The 22,341-nt window shown below is 32.0% G+C and overlaps 1 protein-coding gene across 1 annotated transcript in view; it reads left to right on the top strand.

Moving 5' to 3' along the window:
* The window catches only part of LOC115882901 (pyrokinin-1 receptor-like), a 247,929-nt gene that overhangs the window by 213,435 nt on the left and 12,153 nt on the right, over positions 1-22,341 (top strand). The window contains exons 4-5 of the mRNA XM_030901162.1: positions 13,150-13,373; positions 21,738-21,922. Of these exons, the coding sequence (XP_030757022.1) occupies positions 13,150-13,373; positions 21,738-21,922 (409 nt within the window). The remainder of the gene's footprint in view (positions 1-13,149; positions 13,374-21,737; positions 21,923-22,341) is intronic.

Below are 22,341 nucleotides of genomic sequence, written 5' to 3'. Positions count from 1 at the left end.
CTTCTCGATAAAAGCTATTTAATTTTTTTCGAGTCTAGTATGTTTTTTAACTTTTGAATATTTATGATATTTTAGCATGGCATAAAATAAAGTTCATAATAGCACTTAAAATAATTTAAGTATTTTAGCACATTTTATTTAAATAAAAAAATGTCTTATATTTACATTACTGTGCTCAAGTAATTACTGTTTTATTATTTCTTTATATTATATTGAACAAGAAAACGAGGCATTGTCTTATTTGGAAGACGGAACTTTGAAGCGTATTTTGTTTAATATACAGGGTGTTCCAGAAATAAGTGCATATATTTTAAGGGGTGCTAGATCTGGTCAAAAGAAACATCTTTTCTCGTTACTATTTTTAAAATAAATTGAAAAAAAAATGAGTTATTTAACTTTGAAAATTTAAAAAAAATAATGGCAACATTTTGAGAACCGCTGGTGATAACCGGCTATTACAGGTTTTTCTCACGAGGTTTTTTGGCTTATTTAGCGTCTCAGGTGAATAAACAAGTGACACTAAAAAGTTTTTTAAAATTTCCCGGGAAATGTCAAGAAAATGACCCCAGAAACACGATTATGATATTTTTTTCCCGAAAATTTTTGGAATTTTTTTTAGTTTTTAGTTAAAAAACATAATTTCTCGATAATATGGCAACATAAGTAGTAGAAATTTACAAAAAAGAAAATTTAGAAAGGATCTAGTGGTTTTCAAATTTTAGCAAAAAAATCATTTTTTGGAAATTCTCAAAGTAAAATAACTCGGTTATTTTCGATTTATTTGAAAAACGGTAAAGAAAAAATAATATGTTTTTTTATCGAGATCTACCAGGCCTGAAAATATTTGCACTTATTTAAGACTCATCCTGTATATATCGGCGAAACTTAACACCCTACAGCTATTTGCAAATCTTGGAAGCTATTATCTTACAGGAACTTTTAAAGGCTATTTAATAGCTAACTTACGTGAAATATACTTTCAGAGAAATGGGACTCCAGCCCACAACTTTGAAAATATTAGAATACTAGCATGTACCCGCGACTTCGTTCGCGTCGAATTAATCATTTGTAATGGTGATGATAAAGCAAAGCAAGAATTTCCATTAACATACAAACTGGATAAAATTTTCTCACATCTATGTCAGCATGAGAAAAACCAATATGGCGATATTATTATATAACTTGGTAATATTTGAGGGGTAGTTTCATCTCGTTGGAATTTGACTTTTTGGAACACCCTGTATGATTTTTTTTTAAAATTTAAAAATATATAAAAAAACAAAATAAATTATGCGTGTCCAAGCGTTTTCCCAAAAAAACTAACCGTTTTTTAAATAACAAATATTGTAATATTTGGGGCGTTTTCGCCATTTTAGAATTTGAGATTCGAGAAACCCCTCCTTGTCGAACCTCTACACCCCACAGCCAATCCGTTTGCTAAAAATCAGCTTTCAACGTCGAGCAGTTTATGCAGAATCGTGATTACTCAATGGTCATATTTTATGAAACACCCTGTATAAATTTTTAAAAATCTTAAAATATGTAAAACAACAAAATAAAATATACGTATTTAAGAGTTTTTCCGAAAAACTCACCGGTTTTTAAATAAAAAATATTCTAATATTTGGGGGGCGGTTTCACCCCCTTAGAATTCGAGTTTCAAAAAATCCCTTTTTATCGAACCTCTACACCCTAAAGTCAATCTGTTTTCCAAAAATCAGCTGTTTACGTCAAGGGCTTTAAGCAGGATCATGATTAATCAATGACCAGATTTTTCGAAACACCCTGTAAACATTTTTAAAAAATCTTAAAATATGTAAAAACAAAATAAAATATACGTGTTTAAGCGTTTTTTAAAAAGCTTGACCGTTTTTTAAATAAGAAATATTGTAATATTTGAGGGGTGGTTTCACCCCCTTGGAACTGGAATTTCGAAAAATCCCTTCTTATCGAACCTCTACACCCTAGAATCAACCTGTATGCCAAAATTGAGCTTCTTACGTTGAGTGGTTTGAGCATGATCGTGATTAATCAGTATGCCAGTCACTTAAGGATTTTATATACAGGTTGTTAACTGGACAGTTACTTATAGGGGAACAGAATGGCAATACTGCCTATTGAGAACGCATGCACTTATAGGGTTTTCTGCCGACTCGTCCCGTCGCGTCGTCATCAACGAGCGGGCCGAGGTTGCCATATTTCAACCATACAGCTCTTGCCGTGAGTAATAAACAAATTAACAACCTGTATTAGTATAGATCATTAACAATTATTTCCCGAATCAATGAATTTGGACCAATGCAATGGAGTGTGGATATAAAAATTATTAATTAAAACATAAAGTTATAAAAAACCGCATTTAAACAAAAAAAAAATATTGGAGCTTTAGAGCTATAAAGAAGACACACAATCACATAAATAATGTTATCAATGTTACCATCGGCATCTCTATATCTTTACCTGTTAGAATTTAACACAGACTCTGGTTTTAATTCTCAGTATTTCTAGGATTTCTCTTTGAAATAAAATCAGTTTTCTTCAAAACTACGAGCGAACACTGCAAGCCAGTGTAATGAAACGAGCCAACTTGATGAATAGCTTTGGGTCTCCAAAAGCGAAATTATTAGTTAGGTTTTGGAACTGCACCGTATTTTATAACCTAATTTTTAAAACGAGAAACTTTTGTTTCGGTTTCTTTTGTAATATTTCATGGACACAAATTATGATATAGATATTTATGGTGTTTTGTTAATCTAGTATTGATTGAGAAGACCAATAAGAAAAGTTTTGAAAACTAAACAATAGATTTATTAGTGACTTATAGACAGACACAAACATCTTTTTAAAAAATTATACATATACCAAATACAAATAAAAAAATAAATTATTCAAACCTTCAAATTCACTATGGGCGTACATTAACATATCAGGTTTAAAATTTTACTTGATTCTAAAATTTTTATTATAAAATAAAGTCCCTTTTTAAACTGCTATAATAATGAATCATAAATCAAAACTATTTTATAGTAGCTGCATAAAGCTATATAAAACAATCATGAGAGTTGTATGGACTTTTTTAATAGAAGTGAATACGAAACTGGATTTGAGTATTTTTAGATGCATGAGGATCATTTAATGATTTTTGTAGCAAACGTTATAAGAATTTTAATATCCCATAAAATATATGATATACTGAGCAATCAAGAAGCATGGCACATATACAGGGTGATTTACGGCCATGGCACGTTAGACGTTTATGGATAGAAATTTTTTGAAAATTTGAATTTTGGCTTAAATGCACCCCGTTCCATCTTTCTAAATTATCTATACAGTGTTGCCGCTTCATACTAAAAGGGGTAGCAACTTTGTTATTTTTAATGGAACACCCGGTATATTATTATATTTTTTGAAACTACCTTCATGTCATAAAATTTTTATTAACCTATATTAATATCTGATAGTTTTCGAGATAAAATATAAAACATTTGTAAAATTTACAAAAACATGATCTTGAATAAGCAAGCATTGGTTAAATCATGAATTCGGCATATTGAAAGCTAAATTTTGGTTTATAGATTAAGGAAAGTCGACATATTCGATCTATCTAAACAAACGGATTGGGTATCAAATAAGGAGGTCAGAAAAAATAATTACTTCTCAATATAATAAGTAATAATACTATATGTAATATGGAAAAATACAATATGGAAAGCACTGTTCATTAAAATGTTGTATCCTATGTTATAGGGCTTGTTTCTCTCTACAATTTCCTGTCTCACAATGTACCGTTTGTGTCCAGGAAGGGTTCATAGTTTCATAGTTGTCGATTTTCGATAGAAATCAGTACGTGTATATTATTTCGTATATTTTTCATTTTATTAATTATATGGAAAGCACTGTTCATTAAAATGTTGTATCCTATGTTATAGGGTTTGTTTCTCTCTACAATTTCCTGTCTCACAATGTACCGTTTGAGTCGGGGAAGAGATCATAGTTTCATAGTTGTCGATTTTCGAAAGAAATCAGTACATGTATATTATTTCGTATATTTTTCATTTTATTGATTTTATGGAAAGCACTGTTCATTAAAATGTTGTATCCTATGTTATAGGGTTTGTTTCTCTCTACAATTTCCTGTCTCACAATGTACCGTTTGAGTCGGGGAAGAGATCATAGTTTCATAGTTGTCGATTTTCGAAAGAAATCAGTACATGTATATTATTTCGTATATTTTTCATTTTATTGATTTTATGGAAAGCACTGTTCATTAAAATGTTGTATCCTATGTTATAGGGCTTGTTTCTCTCTATTACAGTTGTCTCTCTCTCTCACAATGTACCTTTGTGTCCGGGAAGGGTTCGTAGCTTCATAGTTGTCGATTTTCGAAAGAAATCAGTACATGTATATTATTTCGTATATTTTTCATTTTATTGATCTTATGAAAAGCACTGTTTATTAAAATGTTGTATCCTATGTTATAGGGCTTGTTTCTCTCTACAATTTCCTGTCTCACAATGTACCTACCGTTTGTGTCGGGGAAGGGATCATAGTTTCATAGTTGTCGTTTTTTGAAAGAAACCAGTACCTACATGTATATTACTTATTATAAGGATTACTCCTCAAAACAGTTAAAACACATGTAGGTGGCGCTCCCTACAAACAGGAGTCATATTGACATCAAAATCAAATTTCTCATGTCAAAAAACTCCCAGACACCAATTTTCATACAAATATTGACGTTACTTTATAAATTGTGAAGTGTAAAATTATTTGGAAAAAATCTAAATAAAAGTGAAACTTCTACTAGAACTACTAGAACGTTTTTACTTATTTTTATCTGCACAATATGCTGCCGAGTTTGCGGAATACAGTTAGGACCACCCTATATAATTATTTTATAAAAAAAATTGGAGAATTTGGCACTTAAACCCTTTGGGAATAACACGCTTCAATTGCTGATCGCTCCGTAACAACTTTATTGAATTTAAATTGGAATTTGTCTTTCTATCGTAATAGGAAAAAGCTAGTTAAATAGATACCGTTGTCGCTAAGCTAAAAATATTCCGAAACGTCCATCAAGTGACACGTGCCGCTCTGCCCTTTGACACAAGCACCCTTTCCGCCACGATGGCTGCCGGATTTTTTTGTTTTATTGCTTCAACTTGTCATTCGGTGTCGTAACTTTGAGTGAATAACACTTTTCCTTTGCTTTTTTCCCAATTTAAAATGTCGAGGAGAACGAAAATTACTTCCTCGGCAGCGGAAAAAGCACTGTAAGGATTTAAACTAAAAATAGAAATAGCTTGACCGTTTATACGAAGTCTTTCGGCGAGTAGTTTCGATTTATAACACGCTTTTTCCATGTCAATGAGTCAGCTGAATCGTCCATTAAGAAATCTAAGAACAAAAAGAAAAGAGTTTTAAAATAAAAAAATGAAGATTCTTTTTACTTCGGTCTGTCTGTCTGTCTCTTCGTCTGTTCGTCTGAGGACTCCATTCTGGTACCTTTACCCACGTGCCAATCGACTCAAGTCTTTAACCGTAAATAGTTAATTGTATCAACCGGCCGGATAACCCTGGCAGCTATGGCCATTAAACCAAAATACTACCTTTGATACTACTACCATTACTACTATTTTTATGTATTCAGTGGTTTGTTTTTGTTATTTTTCCATTATTTATAGTGATTTACAGTAATTTTATTAAATTATACGAATATTCTCGTTGACTATTGGTTTGAAATACATATGATAGTGTCCCCTAATAAAAATGCGAGTTACTAACTCTAATAATGTTAATTCTGAGCTAGCAAATAAGCTAGATGCTTTTCCTAGACCGTTATTCAGAAGCTACAAACTTATCTATGAAAATATGCATGAAAATTTACTTCCTAGCACACAACCAGAGGATATTGGTACACAAGTACAGTATCAAGTTTATTATAGTGATTTTCTTAGCCACCTAAGGCACAGATCGTTACGGTAAGCTTTATTATTTTTTTTAATAACGAGTTAAATTGTTTTACAAAGAGGTATATAGATCTATCCCACGAACGGGGTAACTGTGGCAACACTGCCGTTACCACTTTTCCTCTCGCTAGGTCCTGTGTCACGGTCACGGCCGTTTCGCTAGTTCTTGTCATAGTCATGTGTCACCGTCTTGAATGTTTACTATAAGTAAAGAACTTTCACTTCAAAAAATAAGCAAGTTATTGCCGTTTAATGCTAGGAATTACGTAAAATAAACTTTTAGACACTCTGTATAAAGTAATATAATATTTATTACTAGCGTGTACCAGCGACTTCGTTCGCGTCGAATTAATCATTTGTAATGGTGATGATAAAGCAAAGCAAGAATTGCCATTAACATACAAACTGGATAAAATTTTCTCACATTTATGTCAGCATGAGAAAAATCAATATGGCGATATTATTATATAACTTGGTAATATTTGAGGGGGAGTTTCATCTCGTTGGAATTTGACTTTCGAAAAATCCGTTTGCCAAAAATAAGCTTTTTACGTCAAGCAGTTTAAGCAGAATCGTGGTTAATAAATTACCTGCCCAACTTTTTGGAACACCCTGTATGATTTTTTAAAAAATTTCAAAATATGTAAAAAACAAAATAAATGATGCGTGTCCAAGCGTTTTCCCGAAAGACTACCCGTTTTTTAAATAACAAATATTGTAATATTTGAGGGGCGTTTTCACCCTCTTGGAATTTGAGATTCGAGAAACCCCTCCTTATCGAACCTCTACACCCTACGGTTAATCCGTTACTAAAGCTTTAAACGTTAAGCAGTTTAAGCAGAATCGTGATTACTCATTGGTCATATTTTATGAAACACCCTGTATAAATTTAAAAAATCTTAAAATATGTTAAGCAACAAAATAAAATGTACGTGTTTAAGAGTTTTTCCAAAAAACTCACCGGTTTTTAAATAAAAAATATCTAATATTTGAGGGGTGGTTTCACCCCCTTAGAATCCGAGTTTCGAAAAATTCCTTCTTATCGAACCTCTACACCCTAAAGTCAACCGGTTTCCAAAAATCAGCTTTTTACGTCAAGCGCTTTAAGCAGGATCGTGATCAATCAATGACCAGATTTTTCGAAACACCCTATATACATTTTTAAAAAATCTTAAAATATGTAAAAAACAAAATAAAATATACGTGTTGAAGCGTTTCTTCGGAAACTTGACCGTTTTTTAAATAAAAAATATTTAAATTTTTGAGGGGTGGTTCCCCTTGGAACTGGAATTTCGAAAAATCCCTTCTTATCGAACCTCTACACCCTAGAATCAAATGCCAAAATTGTGCTTTTTACGTTTAGTGGTTTGAGCAGGATCGTGATTAATCAGTGAGTCAGTCAGTTAAGGATTTTATATATTAGTATAGATTCTAAATAATTCAAAAATAGTTAAAAAATAAACACATTTCAATACATTTTTTTAACAGTTATACCTACAAAATTATTTCCATAAATTATATAACCAACTTGTTTTTGGCTCTGTATCTATTCACCAAAACACTAACGAATTTTTTAAAACAGACAGTGTAATCAATTAGTTAATCTTCAGTAATGATAAGTCTAAATATAAAGATGATAGGCGGCGATACATTAGCAACTTTTTACCATTAAAAGAGACAAAAAATTAATTGCAGAAACGCAGGTTTTTTTCTCTGTGGTTTATTTTTTGAAACGTCAATAATTTTAAATGTCTGTAGTCATTTAGCTGAAGGATTTCGGTTTTTGTTTACGGAATGTTACTGAAAACTTCCCCCAATATGGAGGGATTAAATTGAAAGAAAAATAAACAGAAAAATTCATTTTAAAAACAAGTTCAAAGATGACTTTATGCAAGAAGAAATAAAAGAAGATATAAAAACAGATATTTCCAAAAAATCACCAAGGGATTCCCTAGTTATCGGGAATTATTATGAACCTTTCAGATTTAAATGCCAAGTTTACAAAAAAAATATAACAAAATATTTTTAATAAGAAATAACGAGAACCCAAGCTGATTTAAAGCAGATAACCGGTTTTTAATATAAAATATTGATTGAGATTGATAAAATTAATATGAAAGAGTTTGGATTAGTTTTTGTATCTTCGCTAATCCTTCTTGTCATTATTAGTTGACATCCCATTAACCTATAAATATCAAAACCTGACGCGATGTTATTAACGAAGCTCATAAGTTATTTTAGTTGACAAAATGTTAGTTTGATTGAAAAAATATTCTAATAAATAGCACAACACTGGAAATAGTAGAAGAATATTTTGGGACAACACAGCTCGGGATCTCTACTACAAGAAACGAACAGAAGAATTAAGCTGGTATGGAGTAGTTATGGAATAAACTCAATAATACTTAAATATAGAATGCCACTCTATCTAAAGAAGAAAACATTCGACCGATGTGTACTACCAGTCATGACGTATGCATGCGAAACCTGGACATTTAAAATGGACGTTATAAGGAAACTGCAGGTCGTACAAAACTCAATAGAACGAAATATGCTAGGAATAACCCTAGCGGGATTAAAGTGGCACAAAATAGAAAGAAATGGCTAGAGTTAAGGGAGGCTGTTGTTCAGCAGTGGACGGAATAAGCTAAATAATGATGATGATGATGAAAATATTTTGAATTTTAATTTAAATATGACTGTTGTGAATTTTATGGAAGATCATATTATTTTATATTAAATTAACTGACAACAAAAACTGCTTCCAGTGTATTTTTAATGACTTCATTATGAAAAATGAAAAATCGTTGTTTTGAAAGTTACATACAAAACAGTGTGTATTTATTTCTAATAAATGCTCCGCGTTAATTGAACCTATTAATTATGAAATAATTAGAGAAATTATTCGTTGAATATTGAAAATAATAATAAACGATAAAATTACAGACCACAACACATTATAACTACCTACCAATATCAACATTGACTAGATTTATGCCGTATTTAGTGGCTAATTTACTTACTGTAAACAAAGAAATGCAGTGGCGTAGGTAGCACAGAAAACACCTTTTATGACAAAGAAAATATTTTTTTCAAACGTCACAAAAGTACTAATTTTTGCGACGTCAATGACAATATAAAAAAGTCATTTTTACGTCTAGGCACAAAAGTAAAGCACTTTAAAATGACCTCACTTTTGTAGGAAAAATAAGTGGAAACATCGCACGCCTATGACGACTAATGAATTATTTTTTCAATTTATTTGTTCATATCGCCAAGGTCGAATGGATAGCCATCGAACTAAACACAAACAAAAGAAAAAATTAATGATAAGTTCGTTAATTATAATATTTTTGGACAGTAAATAAGTTTACGATTGTTCCTGTCAGGATATGTAGTCGGAGAGGTCAGTTATCGTATTTGGGGGATCGTATGAATAATTTCGGAATAAATAACTTTCCTATTGTTTAACTACTTATTCAAAAAACAATCAATTTAGCATTAAATCGTTTAATTATTGAGGTGAAAGAATGTTTGAAGTCCGAATCGAGCAAGAGACTTTTTAAATTTTTAAATTTAGAAAGTTAGGTCATAATTTTAATAATAATCTTCTTCTTCTTAATCTTCTACTTATTTGAGATCTAGTCGATCTGTTAGTTATAAGGTTGCTTCTGTAGGAGTTCTTGGGAGATGGACTGCCAACTGTATCGATCTTTTTGGAGGTCTCTTACTCATGGGTTTCCCTTCAAGAGCTAATATGCGTGGTAGCCCGTTTTCTTCCATGTGTTTTACGTGTGCGTACCATTGTATTTTTCTTTGCCTACCCCATCTCACTACGTCCTGTCATTGTTGTCTGATATTAGTGTTTCCAATTATGTCTCTTCTAGTCTTCCCCATTATGGTTTTTAGGTTCCTCATTTCAGTAACTCTTAACATGCTTTTGTTTTTGTTTTTTTTTCCTTGGATTTCTATGCAATATGTCATTATGGGTCTGATATAGGTTCTATAAATTTTAATTTTGCTGTCTGTTCGCATGGGGAAGGGGTTTGTAACACTATTTGCCTCAGACATCCTGACATGGCCGTTGCTCTGGTTATTTGGCTTCTCAGATCTTTCTCTGGATCATGGTAGTACGATATATCTATTCCTAGGTACCTAAACTGTGATACTTGCTCAATAATTTTGTTTTCTACTACCAGTTTGCATCTTACCGGCTCTTTAGAGAACCTTGGCCCAGAGGAAACAATTAACAAAAGATGTTATCGTGGAGACTATAATAAAAAAGAAGAAAGAATTTATTGGGCAAGTCTACAGTAAGATTGGCCATGAAACATGACTACCCATAGACACTGACGCTCAGAGCAACCAGGCTGCAAATGGCGCCTTGTGCATCGTTTGCTTCCCTTTTTCTTTTTTCAGAATCAGTAGTTCATCGTTACTGATTCCTCCCGTATTGATGAAACCGGAAGGCAGAAACACTGAGTGTCAGTGTCTACGGGTAGTCATGTTTTAGTCATGTTTCATAGCTAATCTTACTCTGGACTTGCCCAATAAATTCTTTCTTCTTTTTCATATTAGTTTATACATTAGATCATTACATATTATATATTTGCTTTAACAGTCTCTGGTTGAAAATCGACCACCACTCCCCAAAAATGCTATTAAGATATATGCTCCCTTTGTGTTAGTTTATATATTTTTGAAAATTATCTCTATAAAGGATTAAAATGAGTCCTCATCAATGCTTAAAAATGAGAGATTCTCAGTAGCGGAGGATTAGGTAGCGATAACAAATTAATAACTAGCATTAATAAAAAATATAAACAATTATTAATTATTGTAACGTGAGGCAAGCATCAGCTTATTAGTATATTAGTATTCGATGATGGCCATCATGTTACAAATAACAATCAGACAAAACCCTTGCGTATTAATGTCCAAATAACGCCCTCGGTACATAAATAATTATTATGATTATTGCTAATTTATCAACAAACCAAAAATTATTAAGTTTGTATAAATGTTCACTAATTTAATACTTTTCTGTGTGGTTAAGTACACAATCCATAAATTAGATTAAATTGTTTGATGTACCAGTTAATGTATTTATTATCAATATTACCAGTTCGTTCTGCGTATACAAATAGAATAAGAGATTAACAATTTATCAATATTTATTTACGTAGAGTATGAATTTGTGGCATTAAATTACCTAAACCTAGAAACGATAAATACTTATATTAAATTTCATTAAACGCAATACTAAATAAATATCTAAAACCGAATCATGTTTTAATTTTTGCGTGTATTTATATAAATTTAATTAAAAATTATTGAAAGGATTTTAAGATAAATTTTGTATTTAATATTATTTTGTTCTCTCTGTTAGTTTCATTAATTTAATTTTAGCTTGGTAACAGTTTGTGTTTGATTAAAATTATTGCATATAGATAAAATAGAACACTAATTCACCACAATACACCAAAACACTCTTACTTTTGCAGTGGATGCGTGTTTCATTCGCTGACGATTATAAAATGATGAGTTAGATGATTGTACATTTTCATTTAACATTAAATTACCTAAAATCTCTATTGTATTTCATGGTTGTTACCTATAAAAGGTATAGAGAATTTGGGCAATAAGTGACTTTGAAAATACTATAATATACAGGGTGGTCCGAACTGTATTCGGAAAACTTCGGCATAATATTCTGCAGATAAAAATAAGTGAAAAGGTTCGTATAAATGTATGTCCTAAAATGCTTAGTTTCGGAGATACAGGGTGTAGAAGTTTCATTTTAATTTTGATTTTTTCCAAATAATTCCTGAAGTAACGTCAATATTTTGATGATAATTGGTGTCTGGGAGTTTTTTGACATGAGAAATTTGATTTCGATGTCAATATGACTCCTACTTGTAGAGGGCGAAACTTACATATTTTAACTGGTTTGAAGAGTAATAGTTTCATCTTCTTCCAGTGGTTAATTTTTTTGAATATTTAAAAGGTTCTCTTTGGTTTATTTTGTTATAATAAGTTCAGTATGATTTAGTTTTTGTGAGTTGCAAAGTTATATTTTTTTAATTTTGAATAAGGGCAACGGCCGATCTACGTTGAAACACCGGTTCCCATTAGAACACCGAAGTTAAGCGACGTAAGGCGATACTGGTGGATGGTCGGGTGACCGGTTCGAAACTCTGTATCGTGCTGTTGTCCAAGGGAAAAGTGTAAAATCTATTGATACACACTGCTCATTCACGCCGGTTCGAGGCCGGATGAGATCGGATATCTCGTGAATAAGAGTTAATTTAAGTCGGTAGGCCACTGACCATGATATGGCTGAGGACCGCGGTTCGGATTAACAAAGTAGGCCAAAGTTCGCGTAAACAAAGTAGGCCCCGTCCAGATTAGCCCTGACAGCAAAAAGGAGACGTTAAGTTTTCATATTTGTTAATAAAGTAAATATGTATTAAAAATGTTGCTTGTTACTGTTTATCATGCTAAATTTGACAATGAAATATTTTAAATTAGGTACATAAAATAGGGGGGTTAAATAAAACACGTTGACAAAATAGTTATTAGACTGAAATCGTAAATTTGCAATATTTTTGTGCCAAAAGTTCAACAGAAACTGTTTTATCGTCATATTTTGGAAGAAAAATTTATGATTAATTTAAAAAAATAAAAAGTTTCCAAAAATGAAATCTTGAGAACGGTTGCTCGTAACGATTATGGACATTTATTACGTAAAAAATCACGGAAATGTATATTTTTTTACTCACCTGTTTGATACAGGTACGAACAAAATGTTATTACTAATCAAAACAGTTAAAACACATGTAGGTGGCGCCACCTACAAGTAGGAGTCATATTGACATTAAAATCAAATTTCTCATGTCAAAAAACTCCCAGAAACCAATTCTCATCCAAATATTGACGTTACTTCAGAAATTATTTGGAAAAAATCGAAATAAAAATAAAACTTCTACACCCTGTATCTCCGAAACTAAGCATTTTAGGATATACGTTTATACGAATTTTTTTACTTATTTTTATCTGCAGAATATGATGCCGAAATTTCCGTAATACAGTTCGGACCATCCTGCATATTTCAATTTGGAATTTCAGTTTTTTTCATAAAAATCACAAATTTTGATGAATATTTTTCTTCTTTTTCCAGTGGCTGTCGTTGTGGCATTCTTCATTTGCTGGGCACCGTTTCACGTGCAGAGATTATATTCTATCTACGCCACCTTTCCGAAGCCAGATGAGAAAACTCACTCCCTCTATCTGCACATCTACGAACTAGTCACGTACATCAGTGGTGTTTTGTACTACGTCTCAGCTACAACGAATCCCATCCTGTACAGCATCATGAGCGTGAAGTTCAGGGAAGCATTTAAGGTAATAGTTATTTTTTATACAAGACGATAATGCAATTTTATCGTCGTGTATAAAACAATATTTTTTTCCATAGCAAGTTACGTTTTAAAAAATATTCAGAAATTATTATTTCAAGGAATTTATTACGAGTAGCAAAAATATTGTGCTGGGTTGGCGTTGGTTTCTATGTAATTTGACAAATAAATAAAGCTGTCTCTTTAGTTGTCAGTTTTGAGTCAATACTTTTTAATTCTCTTTCGTGTCGATTGCTGATTGAATTGGAGCCAGAAATGGCTCAAAACGAAATAAGTAAATTACCAACAGATATTCAGGCTGAGGCGACAAACGCCATATCCAAACTTCTTCCATTTCAATCCCGAATAACTTATGAAAAGGAATACAAACATTTTCAAAAATGGAAGCAATTAAAAAACGTGCGAGAAGAAATAAAGTTTTTAACCTATCCTCGCTCTTAAAGAATCATTTCATCTACCCTTGCGGTTAAAGTACTATTTTATCTACTATTTTTGATAGATATAAGGCAATTTTAACAGTTGCTATGGAAAAAAACAATAAAATATTTTCTATATGTATAATATCTACTGAAACCATTTTCTTCTCATTTTAAATCAAGTTTTATGATGTACCAAATTCCCAAGTATTGATTTTTGCAATTTTCAAGATGCCGTTCGACTCATTTGCCAATTTCGTGAATCAGGCTGGCTTTTTGTTATAGTTTATGATAGTATCAAATGATACGTTAAATTTCAAGCATGGAAAAATAAAGGTGTCAAAATCTGTCAAATTTTTGCATGACTTCTAGTCAAACAGAACTGTCAAAGATCCCCACCCTAGGGAACCTCATCCGTCTGCCATGCAGAAATACATGGACAGCATTATACTCCTCTCTTAATCGTTTTATTCAAAGATAAAGAATAATATTTCAACCACACGTTTGGTAACCCTTTGCTAAAAAGCAAATGGCATCCAGCAAAGCATTAAATCTCTATTTTATATTTGTTTCTATACTCTCATTATTTCTCCTTTGTACATATAAGTTTTGAGGCATTATGGTTCATTATACAAATTATGGTACTTAATACTCAACAAAGCAAATTAAATGTACTGTCCCTTTATAAATAATCTGCACGATTAGTATGCTTCCTTAACTGCATACGTAATTACATTGCAATTACACTAATTTACGCCAAACACATTCATATGCTTTGGTGATTCTCAAAACACTTATTGGACTGTTACCAATTAATGCAGCACATGGTATTTATTATGTAGGAACATATACAGAGTGTTTTAAAATAAATATCACAACATCTTCCAACAAAAAAGGTATTGAGATGAATCAAAAAATAAACTATCGAGAAAAAAGTCAACTTAATGATAAAATGCTAATAAAAAAAATATTAAAATCGGCCAACTACAACAAAAATTATTAAAAAGAAATGCGATAGGATAATGAAAATAAATATATAATAAATAATAGCACAAACTCGTTACATTATTTCATGTTCTTTAAATTTGTAAATATTACGGATTTGTATGAGACATCACTGTAATTTAGGGTTGCTAACCGTCCTCTATTTCCTCTTTTTTTGACCTCACTGTCCTCTTTTCTCTCACTCATTGAAAAAGTCCTTTTTTTACATGTGTTTATCGCCACAATGCTATAAAAAAAATTAATCTGTGGCTTTTGTTACTCCCACTCGTTTGTACAGAAAAGAACATGAAGAAATATTTATGTACAAGAAATACTTGTAGAAGCGATAAAGATGTTTGACTATTTTATGTTTATTTACTCTTAGTTTTATGAAAGTATGAATTATGTTTTGAAAAAAAAGTTTTGGTGAAAATGATTTGTTTTATTTTAACAAATTTTGAGTATAAAATTTTTAAGAAAGGAAGAAAGATCATACCGTTGACATAACTTTTTGGCTAATACCGTAGTATAAGGAAACTAGTAGATTTACTCCTTGTCAAATCCTTTGTTCTTTTTCTGCCACTTTATATGACCTTGTTCTCGCCTCCCGTGACCACTGACGTAGCTGTATAGTCGTGGTCTATTAACTAGGCAAAGTATAGTCGTGGCACTCGCCATAGTTTCACAGATATGTATTTAGGAAAATATGAGTTCACAATAAAATAAAATAAAAAAATTGATCATCGGCACACTGCGGTGTTGCCATTCTATTTCTTGTTTATTATAACTTTGGTTAAAAACATTATACCTATACGAAAAGTAGTAAAAAACTAGAGTGAATGTAACTTTATTAATACTTAGTTTTCTTAAACATGAAGGATACCAGAATAAATTCGTGTAGAAAAATTTACTTTATCGTATACAGGATATTTCTTATGGCGTCACCAAAATCGTAATATTTAAAATGTTGTATCTCATTTTTTTTTAAATGCAACACCTTGTATATTATTTTTCTTTCAGATGTAGAATTAATCTAAAAAACTATTTTTAAAATCTGCCCACATGCTAAAAAAATAATAACATTTAATTAATTACATAATATCTCAGCTTCTAAAATAAACAAATATAATTAAATGTTTATTGATAATTACTATCAGGTTACCGATTTCCATCCGATGGAAATCTAAAAAAACTCAAAGAACAATTTTTTGAATTATTACTACAATTAATAGCAGCACACAGTAAGGCACTCATTTTTTGTCAATCCATCTCTGTGCTGGGACGCAACGCTCGAACCTCGCAGCGGTATTCAACTGAAACGCTTTGCAATCTGCCGATATTCGACAGCTTGCAAAAACTGGCAGAAAATATTTGCGAGAGTGCAACTACTCTTTTCCTTAAACTATGCTAATACTAAACATTTGGGCGATGTTTCAAAAAATGTTTCGTCTGTTCCTCTTTTTTACCCTCTGGTCGTCTATTTTTTATTTTGGAGTTGGTAATCTTACTGTAATTTAACTTACAGTTAGAAAAAGTTAACCCCATAAAATATAATGTGATAGTCAAAAAAAATGTCTCCTTGTGATGATTAAAAATTATTATAATCTAAAGCTGTACAAGTCTCTAAATCACTCCAAATGATCCATTTTTCTTTTGTCAGCTTAATGATAGAGTCAATTAAAACCTTTTATTTGGGCCTTGTGGTAGGGATTGGGAAAACAAAGCACGGAGTGTCAAAAAAAGGGCAAATTTAAAAATTAGCCAGATTTAATAAAGGATGGTCGTTTTTTTTTCACTCCCTGTAGAAATTTCAAATTTAGGAGGAGAATAATAATTGAATGGGGTCGATTATCTTTTTTTCCTGGTTAAAATTAATTGAAAAATATGCCATTTTTTCCTGTTAATAAACCTCGGAGATTGTGTGCCTACAAATTAAAAATTAAAAAAGAAATCTTAATCGTTCAAATAAGGGTTGATTATTAAGATGTATTTTTTTATCATTTACCTAATAGTTAACTATAATAAAATCATTAAAAAGGATAAAAATATGTAAAAAATTACCTTTTAATCTTTACTATGTAATTTTTAAAATAACATTTGCTTTCCGATTTTCTTTTTGTGTATACCGGGTGCGCTTCAAAAGTGGTTCGCTCCTGTAACTTTATTATTTTTTTCAGATAAAAAACGATATTTGGTATGTCAGTATATTTCATAGTGGCTCATTAGCATATTTGGAAAACACATTTTTTTACGAATAATTTGTTACCACACGCTTGGTATTTCGAGTCAAATTGTTATGAACCGCATGTTACAGTTTTAAATAAACCATATGCGAAAATATCAAAACTTAACATATGATATGTCATTTATGAGTGTCATTTTCTATCGAATAGAGTAAAAAAAATCCTAGGATGCCATTTAAAAATCAAAAGTTGTAGTCATTTCTGTTAAAACAGGAATAGACCCACGACGCGCCCGGTATATTTTAACTAAAAATGTAAACTCATAAAGGTATATAAAGATACAAAAATATTTTATGTTATTACATATGACAATTTCACCAATTGCTCCAATTAAAGGTTCTTCAAAACGATATCAAAATAATCAATTTACTGCATTAACAATCGTAACAAATCGTAATATGTAATTATTTCGGCTTGTAAATTATTTCCCAGTACCAAATTACTCCATTTTGTATTAAATCTATGGCCCGAAACCGCGTATCGGTGCAACACATTTCGTTTACTGGTACGCAGCCAAAAATATGTTCCGTTGTGTTTTATGGCTACGAACGCCATACTAGCCACGAACATTTATCGAACCATTCTTAGAAATAGCTTTTATTACGGAGGAACAATTCTGTATTGCGTAAATATAGAACAATTTTTTCTTAATCAGGTGACAGCAGGTTATAAAAGATCGATAACGACTTTTTAATTAGCCTATAAAATTCAAATGAAATTAAAACGACTTCCTATAGTCAATATAAAGAAAAACAAACCGTGTGTATTATTGATAATTAATTTCAAATTGTGTTTTGTACGGAATTTTGCCATGTAAGTTTTCAAGTTTTAAACATCCTCTACACTATGCGGAGAACTCTTCGAAATAGGTCAAGGTCGCGTTTCGATTTATTTCCAGTTGTCTTCACAGTTGTCCCACTTCGATTTGCATCGACCTACTTTCCAAAACGTGGCGGTATCTGTACCCGAGGCAAAGGACTTTTTTCATAAATCTCAGTGAAATAAGTAAACCTAGACGTGTCTAGTAAGTAATACTGGCAACATCATCAATATGAGCTGATTGGGAAAATTATTGATTTACCCGATGTCAATAAAAGATCCCCTCCTCCTTCCTATACCCTATAAGAGTATGGTGACATTATGATATCGCATTTATGGTGTCTCTCCATGTTGTTCTGTCTTGCTCAGTAGTACTGGCCTCGTGCAGACTATGACCTATTATTGTCTTCATTTGGTCCACCCAACGGTTTGGAGATCTCCCTCTAGGACGTTTCCCGTTCACTTTTCCCTCCACAATTAGTTTTTCTAGGCCATTGGTATTCCTGGATACGTGGCCAAAGTATCTTAAGTGTATCTATTGATATCGACAGTCTAGATTCTATATTCAGTTGTTCTAGTATTGAAATATTTGTACGGTATTTGCAGCATCCGTCTATAATACCACATTTCAAAAGCATCGATTTTACGTTTCATTGCCAACTTCAATGTCCAGGTCTCTGAGGCATAAGTGGCAATGGGGAAAATTAGGGCTCTTAGTAGACTGAGTTTGTTGCTAATTGAAATCAAGCTTTCTTTGATATCAAGGGGCCGAGATATATATTGATCTACAACTTCGAAACTGCAATTTCTGTTGTATTCGTGGGTTCTCGATCAATAATCATTAATTTTGTTTTTCTTTTATTTAGTTTTAACCCATATATCTCGCTAACCACCTCTAATTTGTGCATAATGGATTTTAATTCATTAGCGGAGGATGCGAGTATAAGTGTATCATCTGTGCACCTTAAATTTGTTATTTGTTTACCGCCTATAGTGTTACCGCCGTTGTAGTCTTCCATAACTTCCCTCAATATAGATTCGCCACATATATTGAAGAGTAAGGGAGATAAAATGCTTTCCTGGCGCACTCCCGCTTCCAAGTCAAATGCAGAGAAAAAAAAAGAGTGAATGGTGTTATTTACTCTTACTTTTTTTCTGCTGTTCTCTTACAGACCTCGGATCTGCTGGATAAGGTGTTGAGGGATTCCCATGTTTTCTAGTACAGACGAAAATTTGCTCCACTTAATCAAATGCTTTGCTGTAGTCCACGAAACACAGATGAGTCCGGATGTAAAAAGAGTACATTCTACAGAGCCTGTTTTATAGTTACAAGAAATAACTTAACTTTAACTAGATCAAAATTATGAAACTTTTAATAACCAGGTGAACATTTTAACAAATATCATTATTGTTATCATTCTAGCCATCAAACAGAGTTTTGTTGAAGAAAGAACAGATTCTATCAAGCCGAATATGTCTTAAATCACTAGCTTCTAGATATCTATCTCCCAGACATAGTAGTCTGCTCTTACCAAGTACATCACTTTCATCACACAATGCGTATCGTCCTGACTCACTGTCTTCAATACAAAATACTCCAGCTGATCAACCAGCTCAATTTCATGTAGATGATAATTGATCTTCTAGCTTTGTAAGAAATACGATGACACCTACGATGATTATTAGCTCTGGTAAGTTGCAGAAAGTTCTGAACCTCGGATGTGCTGTTATTAGAGCTGTAACACATATTTCTGTCTGAGTTATATCTGTCTTTGTCCTATAGTAAGAACTGGTTATCAACTCATCCTTTTCTATCTGGCTTTACAGATAATCTTCAAATTCTAGTGCCAGGTTATGGTAAAATGGGCTTTGATTGTTTCTTCTCTTTGTCTACCATCATCATTTACAACGAATTAGCTTTGGAGTCGATTCATTTTTTTATATTATTTGTGTTGTTCAAATCATTATTAGTCATATCAATTTACTTTGAACAAATATTTTTACAAACATAGTCGATCTTTATCTACTTTTTGACAGCCGATGAGAGCTGTCTCTAATTTTATTTCTAAAGTAGATTCTTTTTCTGTAATTTTTTTATGCCATTTGTCGAAATCATATGATCTTACACAAGGCACGTTATATCTTTGAACGCGAGTGATTGTAGGGATATCCCTAGTAGAGCTTGCTTGGAAATGCATTAGATAATTACTATACAGGGTGGTCCAAATTGTATTCCGGAAACTTCGGCAGCATATTCTGCAAATAAAAATAAGTAAAAAAAATTGTTTAAATGTATGTTCTAAAATGCTTGGTTTCGAAGCTACTACAGGGTGTAGAACTTTCATTTTTATTTCGATTTTTTCCAAATAATTTCTGAAGTAACGTCAATACCATTTGGATGAAAATTGGTGTCTGGGAGTTTTTTAATATGAGAAATTTGATTTTGATGCCAATTTGACTCCTAGTTACAGAGAGCCACCTACATGTGTTTTAACTGTTTTTCAGAGCAATAACTTTTCGTCCGCACATCTATAAAACTACTGAGTGTACTCTGAGCTACAACTGTTCTCAAGATATTTAGAATGGAAATAGTTAATACATATCGTTATTGATAAAAAATAAATATGTTGAGTAGATAATTATTTGACTGAAATAATAAATTTGGGAACTTTTTATTTTTTATATTAATCATAAATTTTTCTTCGAAAAAATAACGAAAAACAGTTTTTGTTGAACTTTTGGCACAAACACATTTCAAAATTATGATTTCAGTCTAATAACTATTTAGTCAGCATCTTTAATTTATGTCAATGATGACAGGTATTGATAATTTTGGTTCCAAATACATATCTCAAGAACCATTAGTCGTAGCGATTTTTGCCAAGAGACCTTTTTTACGTAAAAAACGTCGTAAATTTATATGTTTTTACCTAGTAGTTTTATACAGGTACGAACGAAAAGTTACTCTTCAAAAAAGTTAAAGCACATGTAGGTGGCGCCCCCAACAAGTAGCAGGAATATTGACATCAAAATCCAAATTTCTCATATCGAAAAGCTCCCAGACACCAATTTTCATAGAAATATTGACTGTACTACACCCTGTATCTCTGTAACTAAGCATTTTAGGACATACATTTACAAGAACTTTTTTACTTATTTTTATCTGCAGAATATGCTGCCGAAATTTCCGGAATACAGCTCGGACCACCCTGTATAGATTCGATAATTTTTAAGAGCCAGGAAAATTGTTGGTAGCACATGGTATTTATGAAACTACTGCCATACTCTTATAAGAAATACATGTAATCAAATGATCACATTGTATGATATTATATGTTCAAAAATTTCTACATCAAATATCGGTATATAAAATTAAATAAATACATACAGGGCGAGTCTTAAATAAGTTCAAATATTTTCAATGTTGGTAGATCTCGATAAAAGAAACATATTTTCTCTTTACCTTTTTTCAAATAAATCCAAAATAACCCGGTTATTTTACTTTGAAAATTTCCATAAAAGGTGATTTTTTGTTAAAATTTTGAGAACCACTTTTTTGGTTTTCTTTCTTGTAAATTTAATCTACTACCTATGTTGCCATATTATCAAGAAATTATGTTTTTTAACTAACAACTAAAAAAAATTTTAAATTTTGAAAAAAAAAATTCCCGAAAAAAAGCTCATGATCGTGTTTCTGGGGTCGACATATACTACCCCTAAAAGTATTTACACTTATTTAGGACTCACCCTGTATATGTTTTTAATAAAAATAAATATTTTTCTGTGTGGGGTTTTCGAGGAGATTTTTATTTAACTTTTCGTATAACCCACGTTGATTTTCTCGAACAGTTGCTACAATTAAAGATAGTCGTTGATCGTCCGTTCCAGGAAACATTCGCCCGGTGTTGCGGACTCGGCCTACAACGCGCTAAGCCTCAAAGACATTACTCAACCCTCCTGAAGAACGGACGAAACGGCAACGAGTCCACGGACTCCGCCAGGGACGACACCGTCCACACCAACACCACCCTGACGCACAAGAACTCCAACGATTCCTTCGGTGGATCTGTGAGGTGAGTAACGACTTTGACTGATTTTGATGTTATTACAAATTTTGTTGCAAATATTATTCCTAATCTTAATTTGAAAACCGCGTTTCGCTAGCTACTGTAATTTTGGAGTTACGATTTTTTAAAATTTTTAACCCCCTCCCATATCCCCTTACCAACCCCCCACCCCCACCAAAAACTAATCGCCAGATTCTCGGGTGCCAAAGTATTTTTGTGCCAAATTTGGTTCAAATCGGTTCAGCGGTTTTTGAGTTATCGTGTTACAAACGGCAGACGGACAGTCGGACAGACAGACAGACACCATGAAAATATTTTGTATTTAGGTCATTTATGACCGAAATAACTCATTTTGAGTGAAATTAAAAAAACTTTTTTGCCGATTTTAATAGCCTACCATACCTATTGGTATGGTTGGCTAAAAA

The sequence above is a fragment of the Sitophilus oryzae genome, unplaced genomic scaffold, assembly GCF_002938485.1.
Source record: "Sitophilus oryzae breed Bouriz unplaced genomic scaffold, Soryzae_2.0 scaffold_179_pilon_pilon, whole genome shotgun sequence".
Classification (NCBI taxonomy): domain Eukaryota; kingdom Metazoa; phylum Arthropoda; class Insecta; order Coleoptera; family Curculionidae; genus Sitophilus; species Sitophilus oryzae.
Note: the sequence above shows the minus strand (reverse complement) of the source record. Positions and strands in the feature narration are given on the sequence as shown.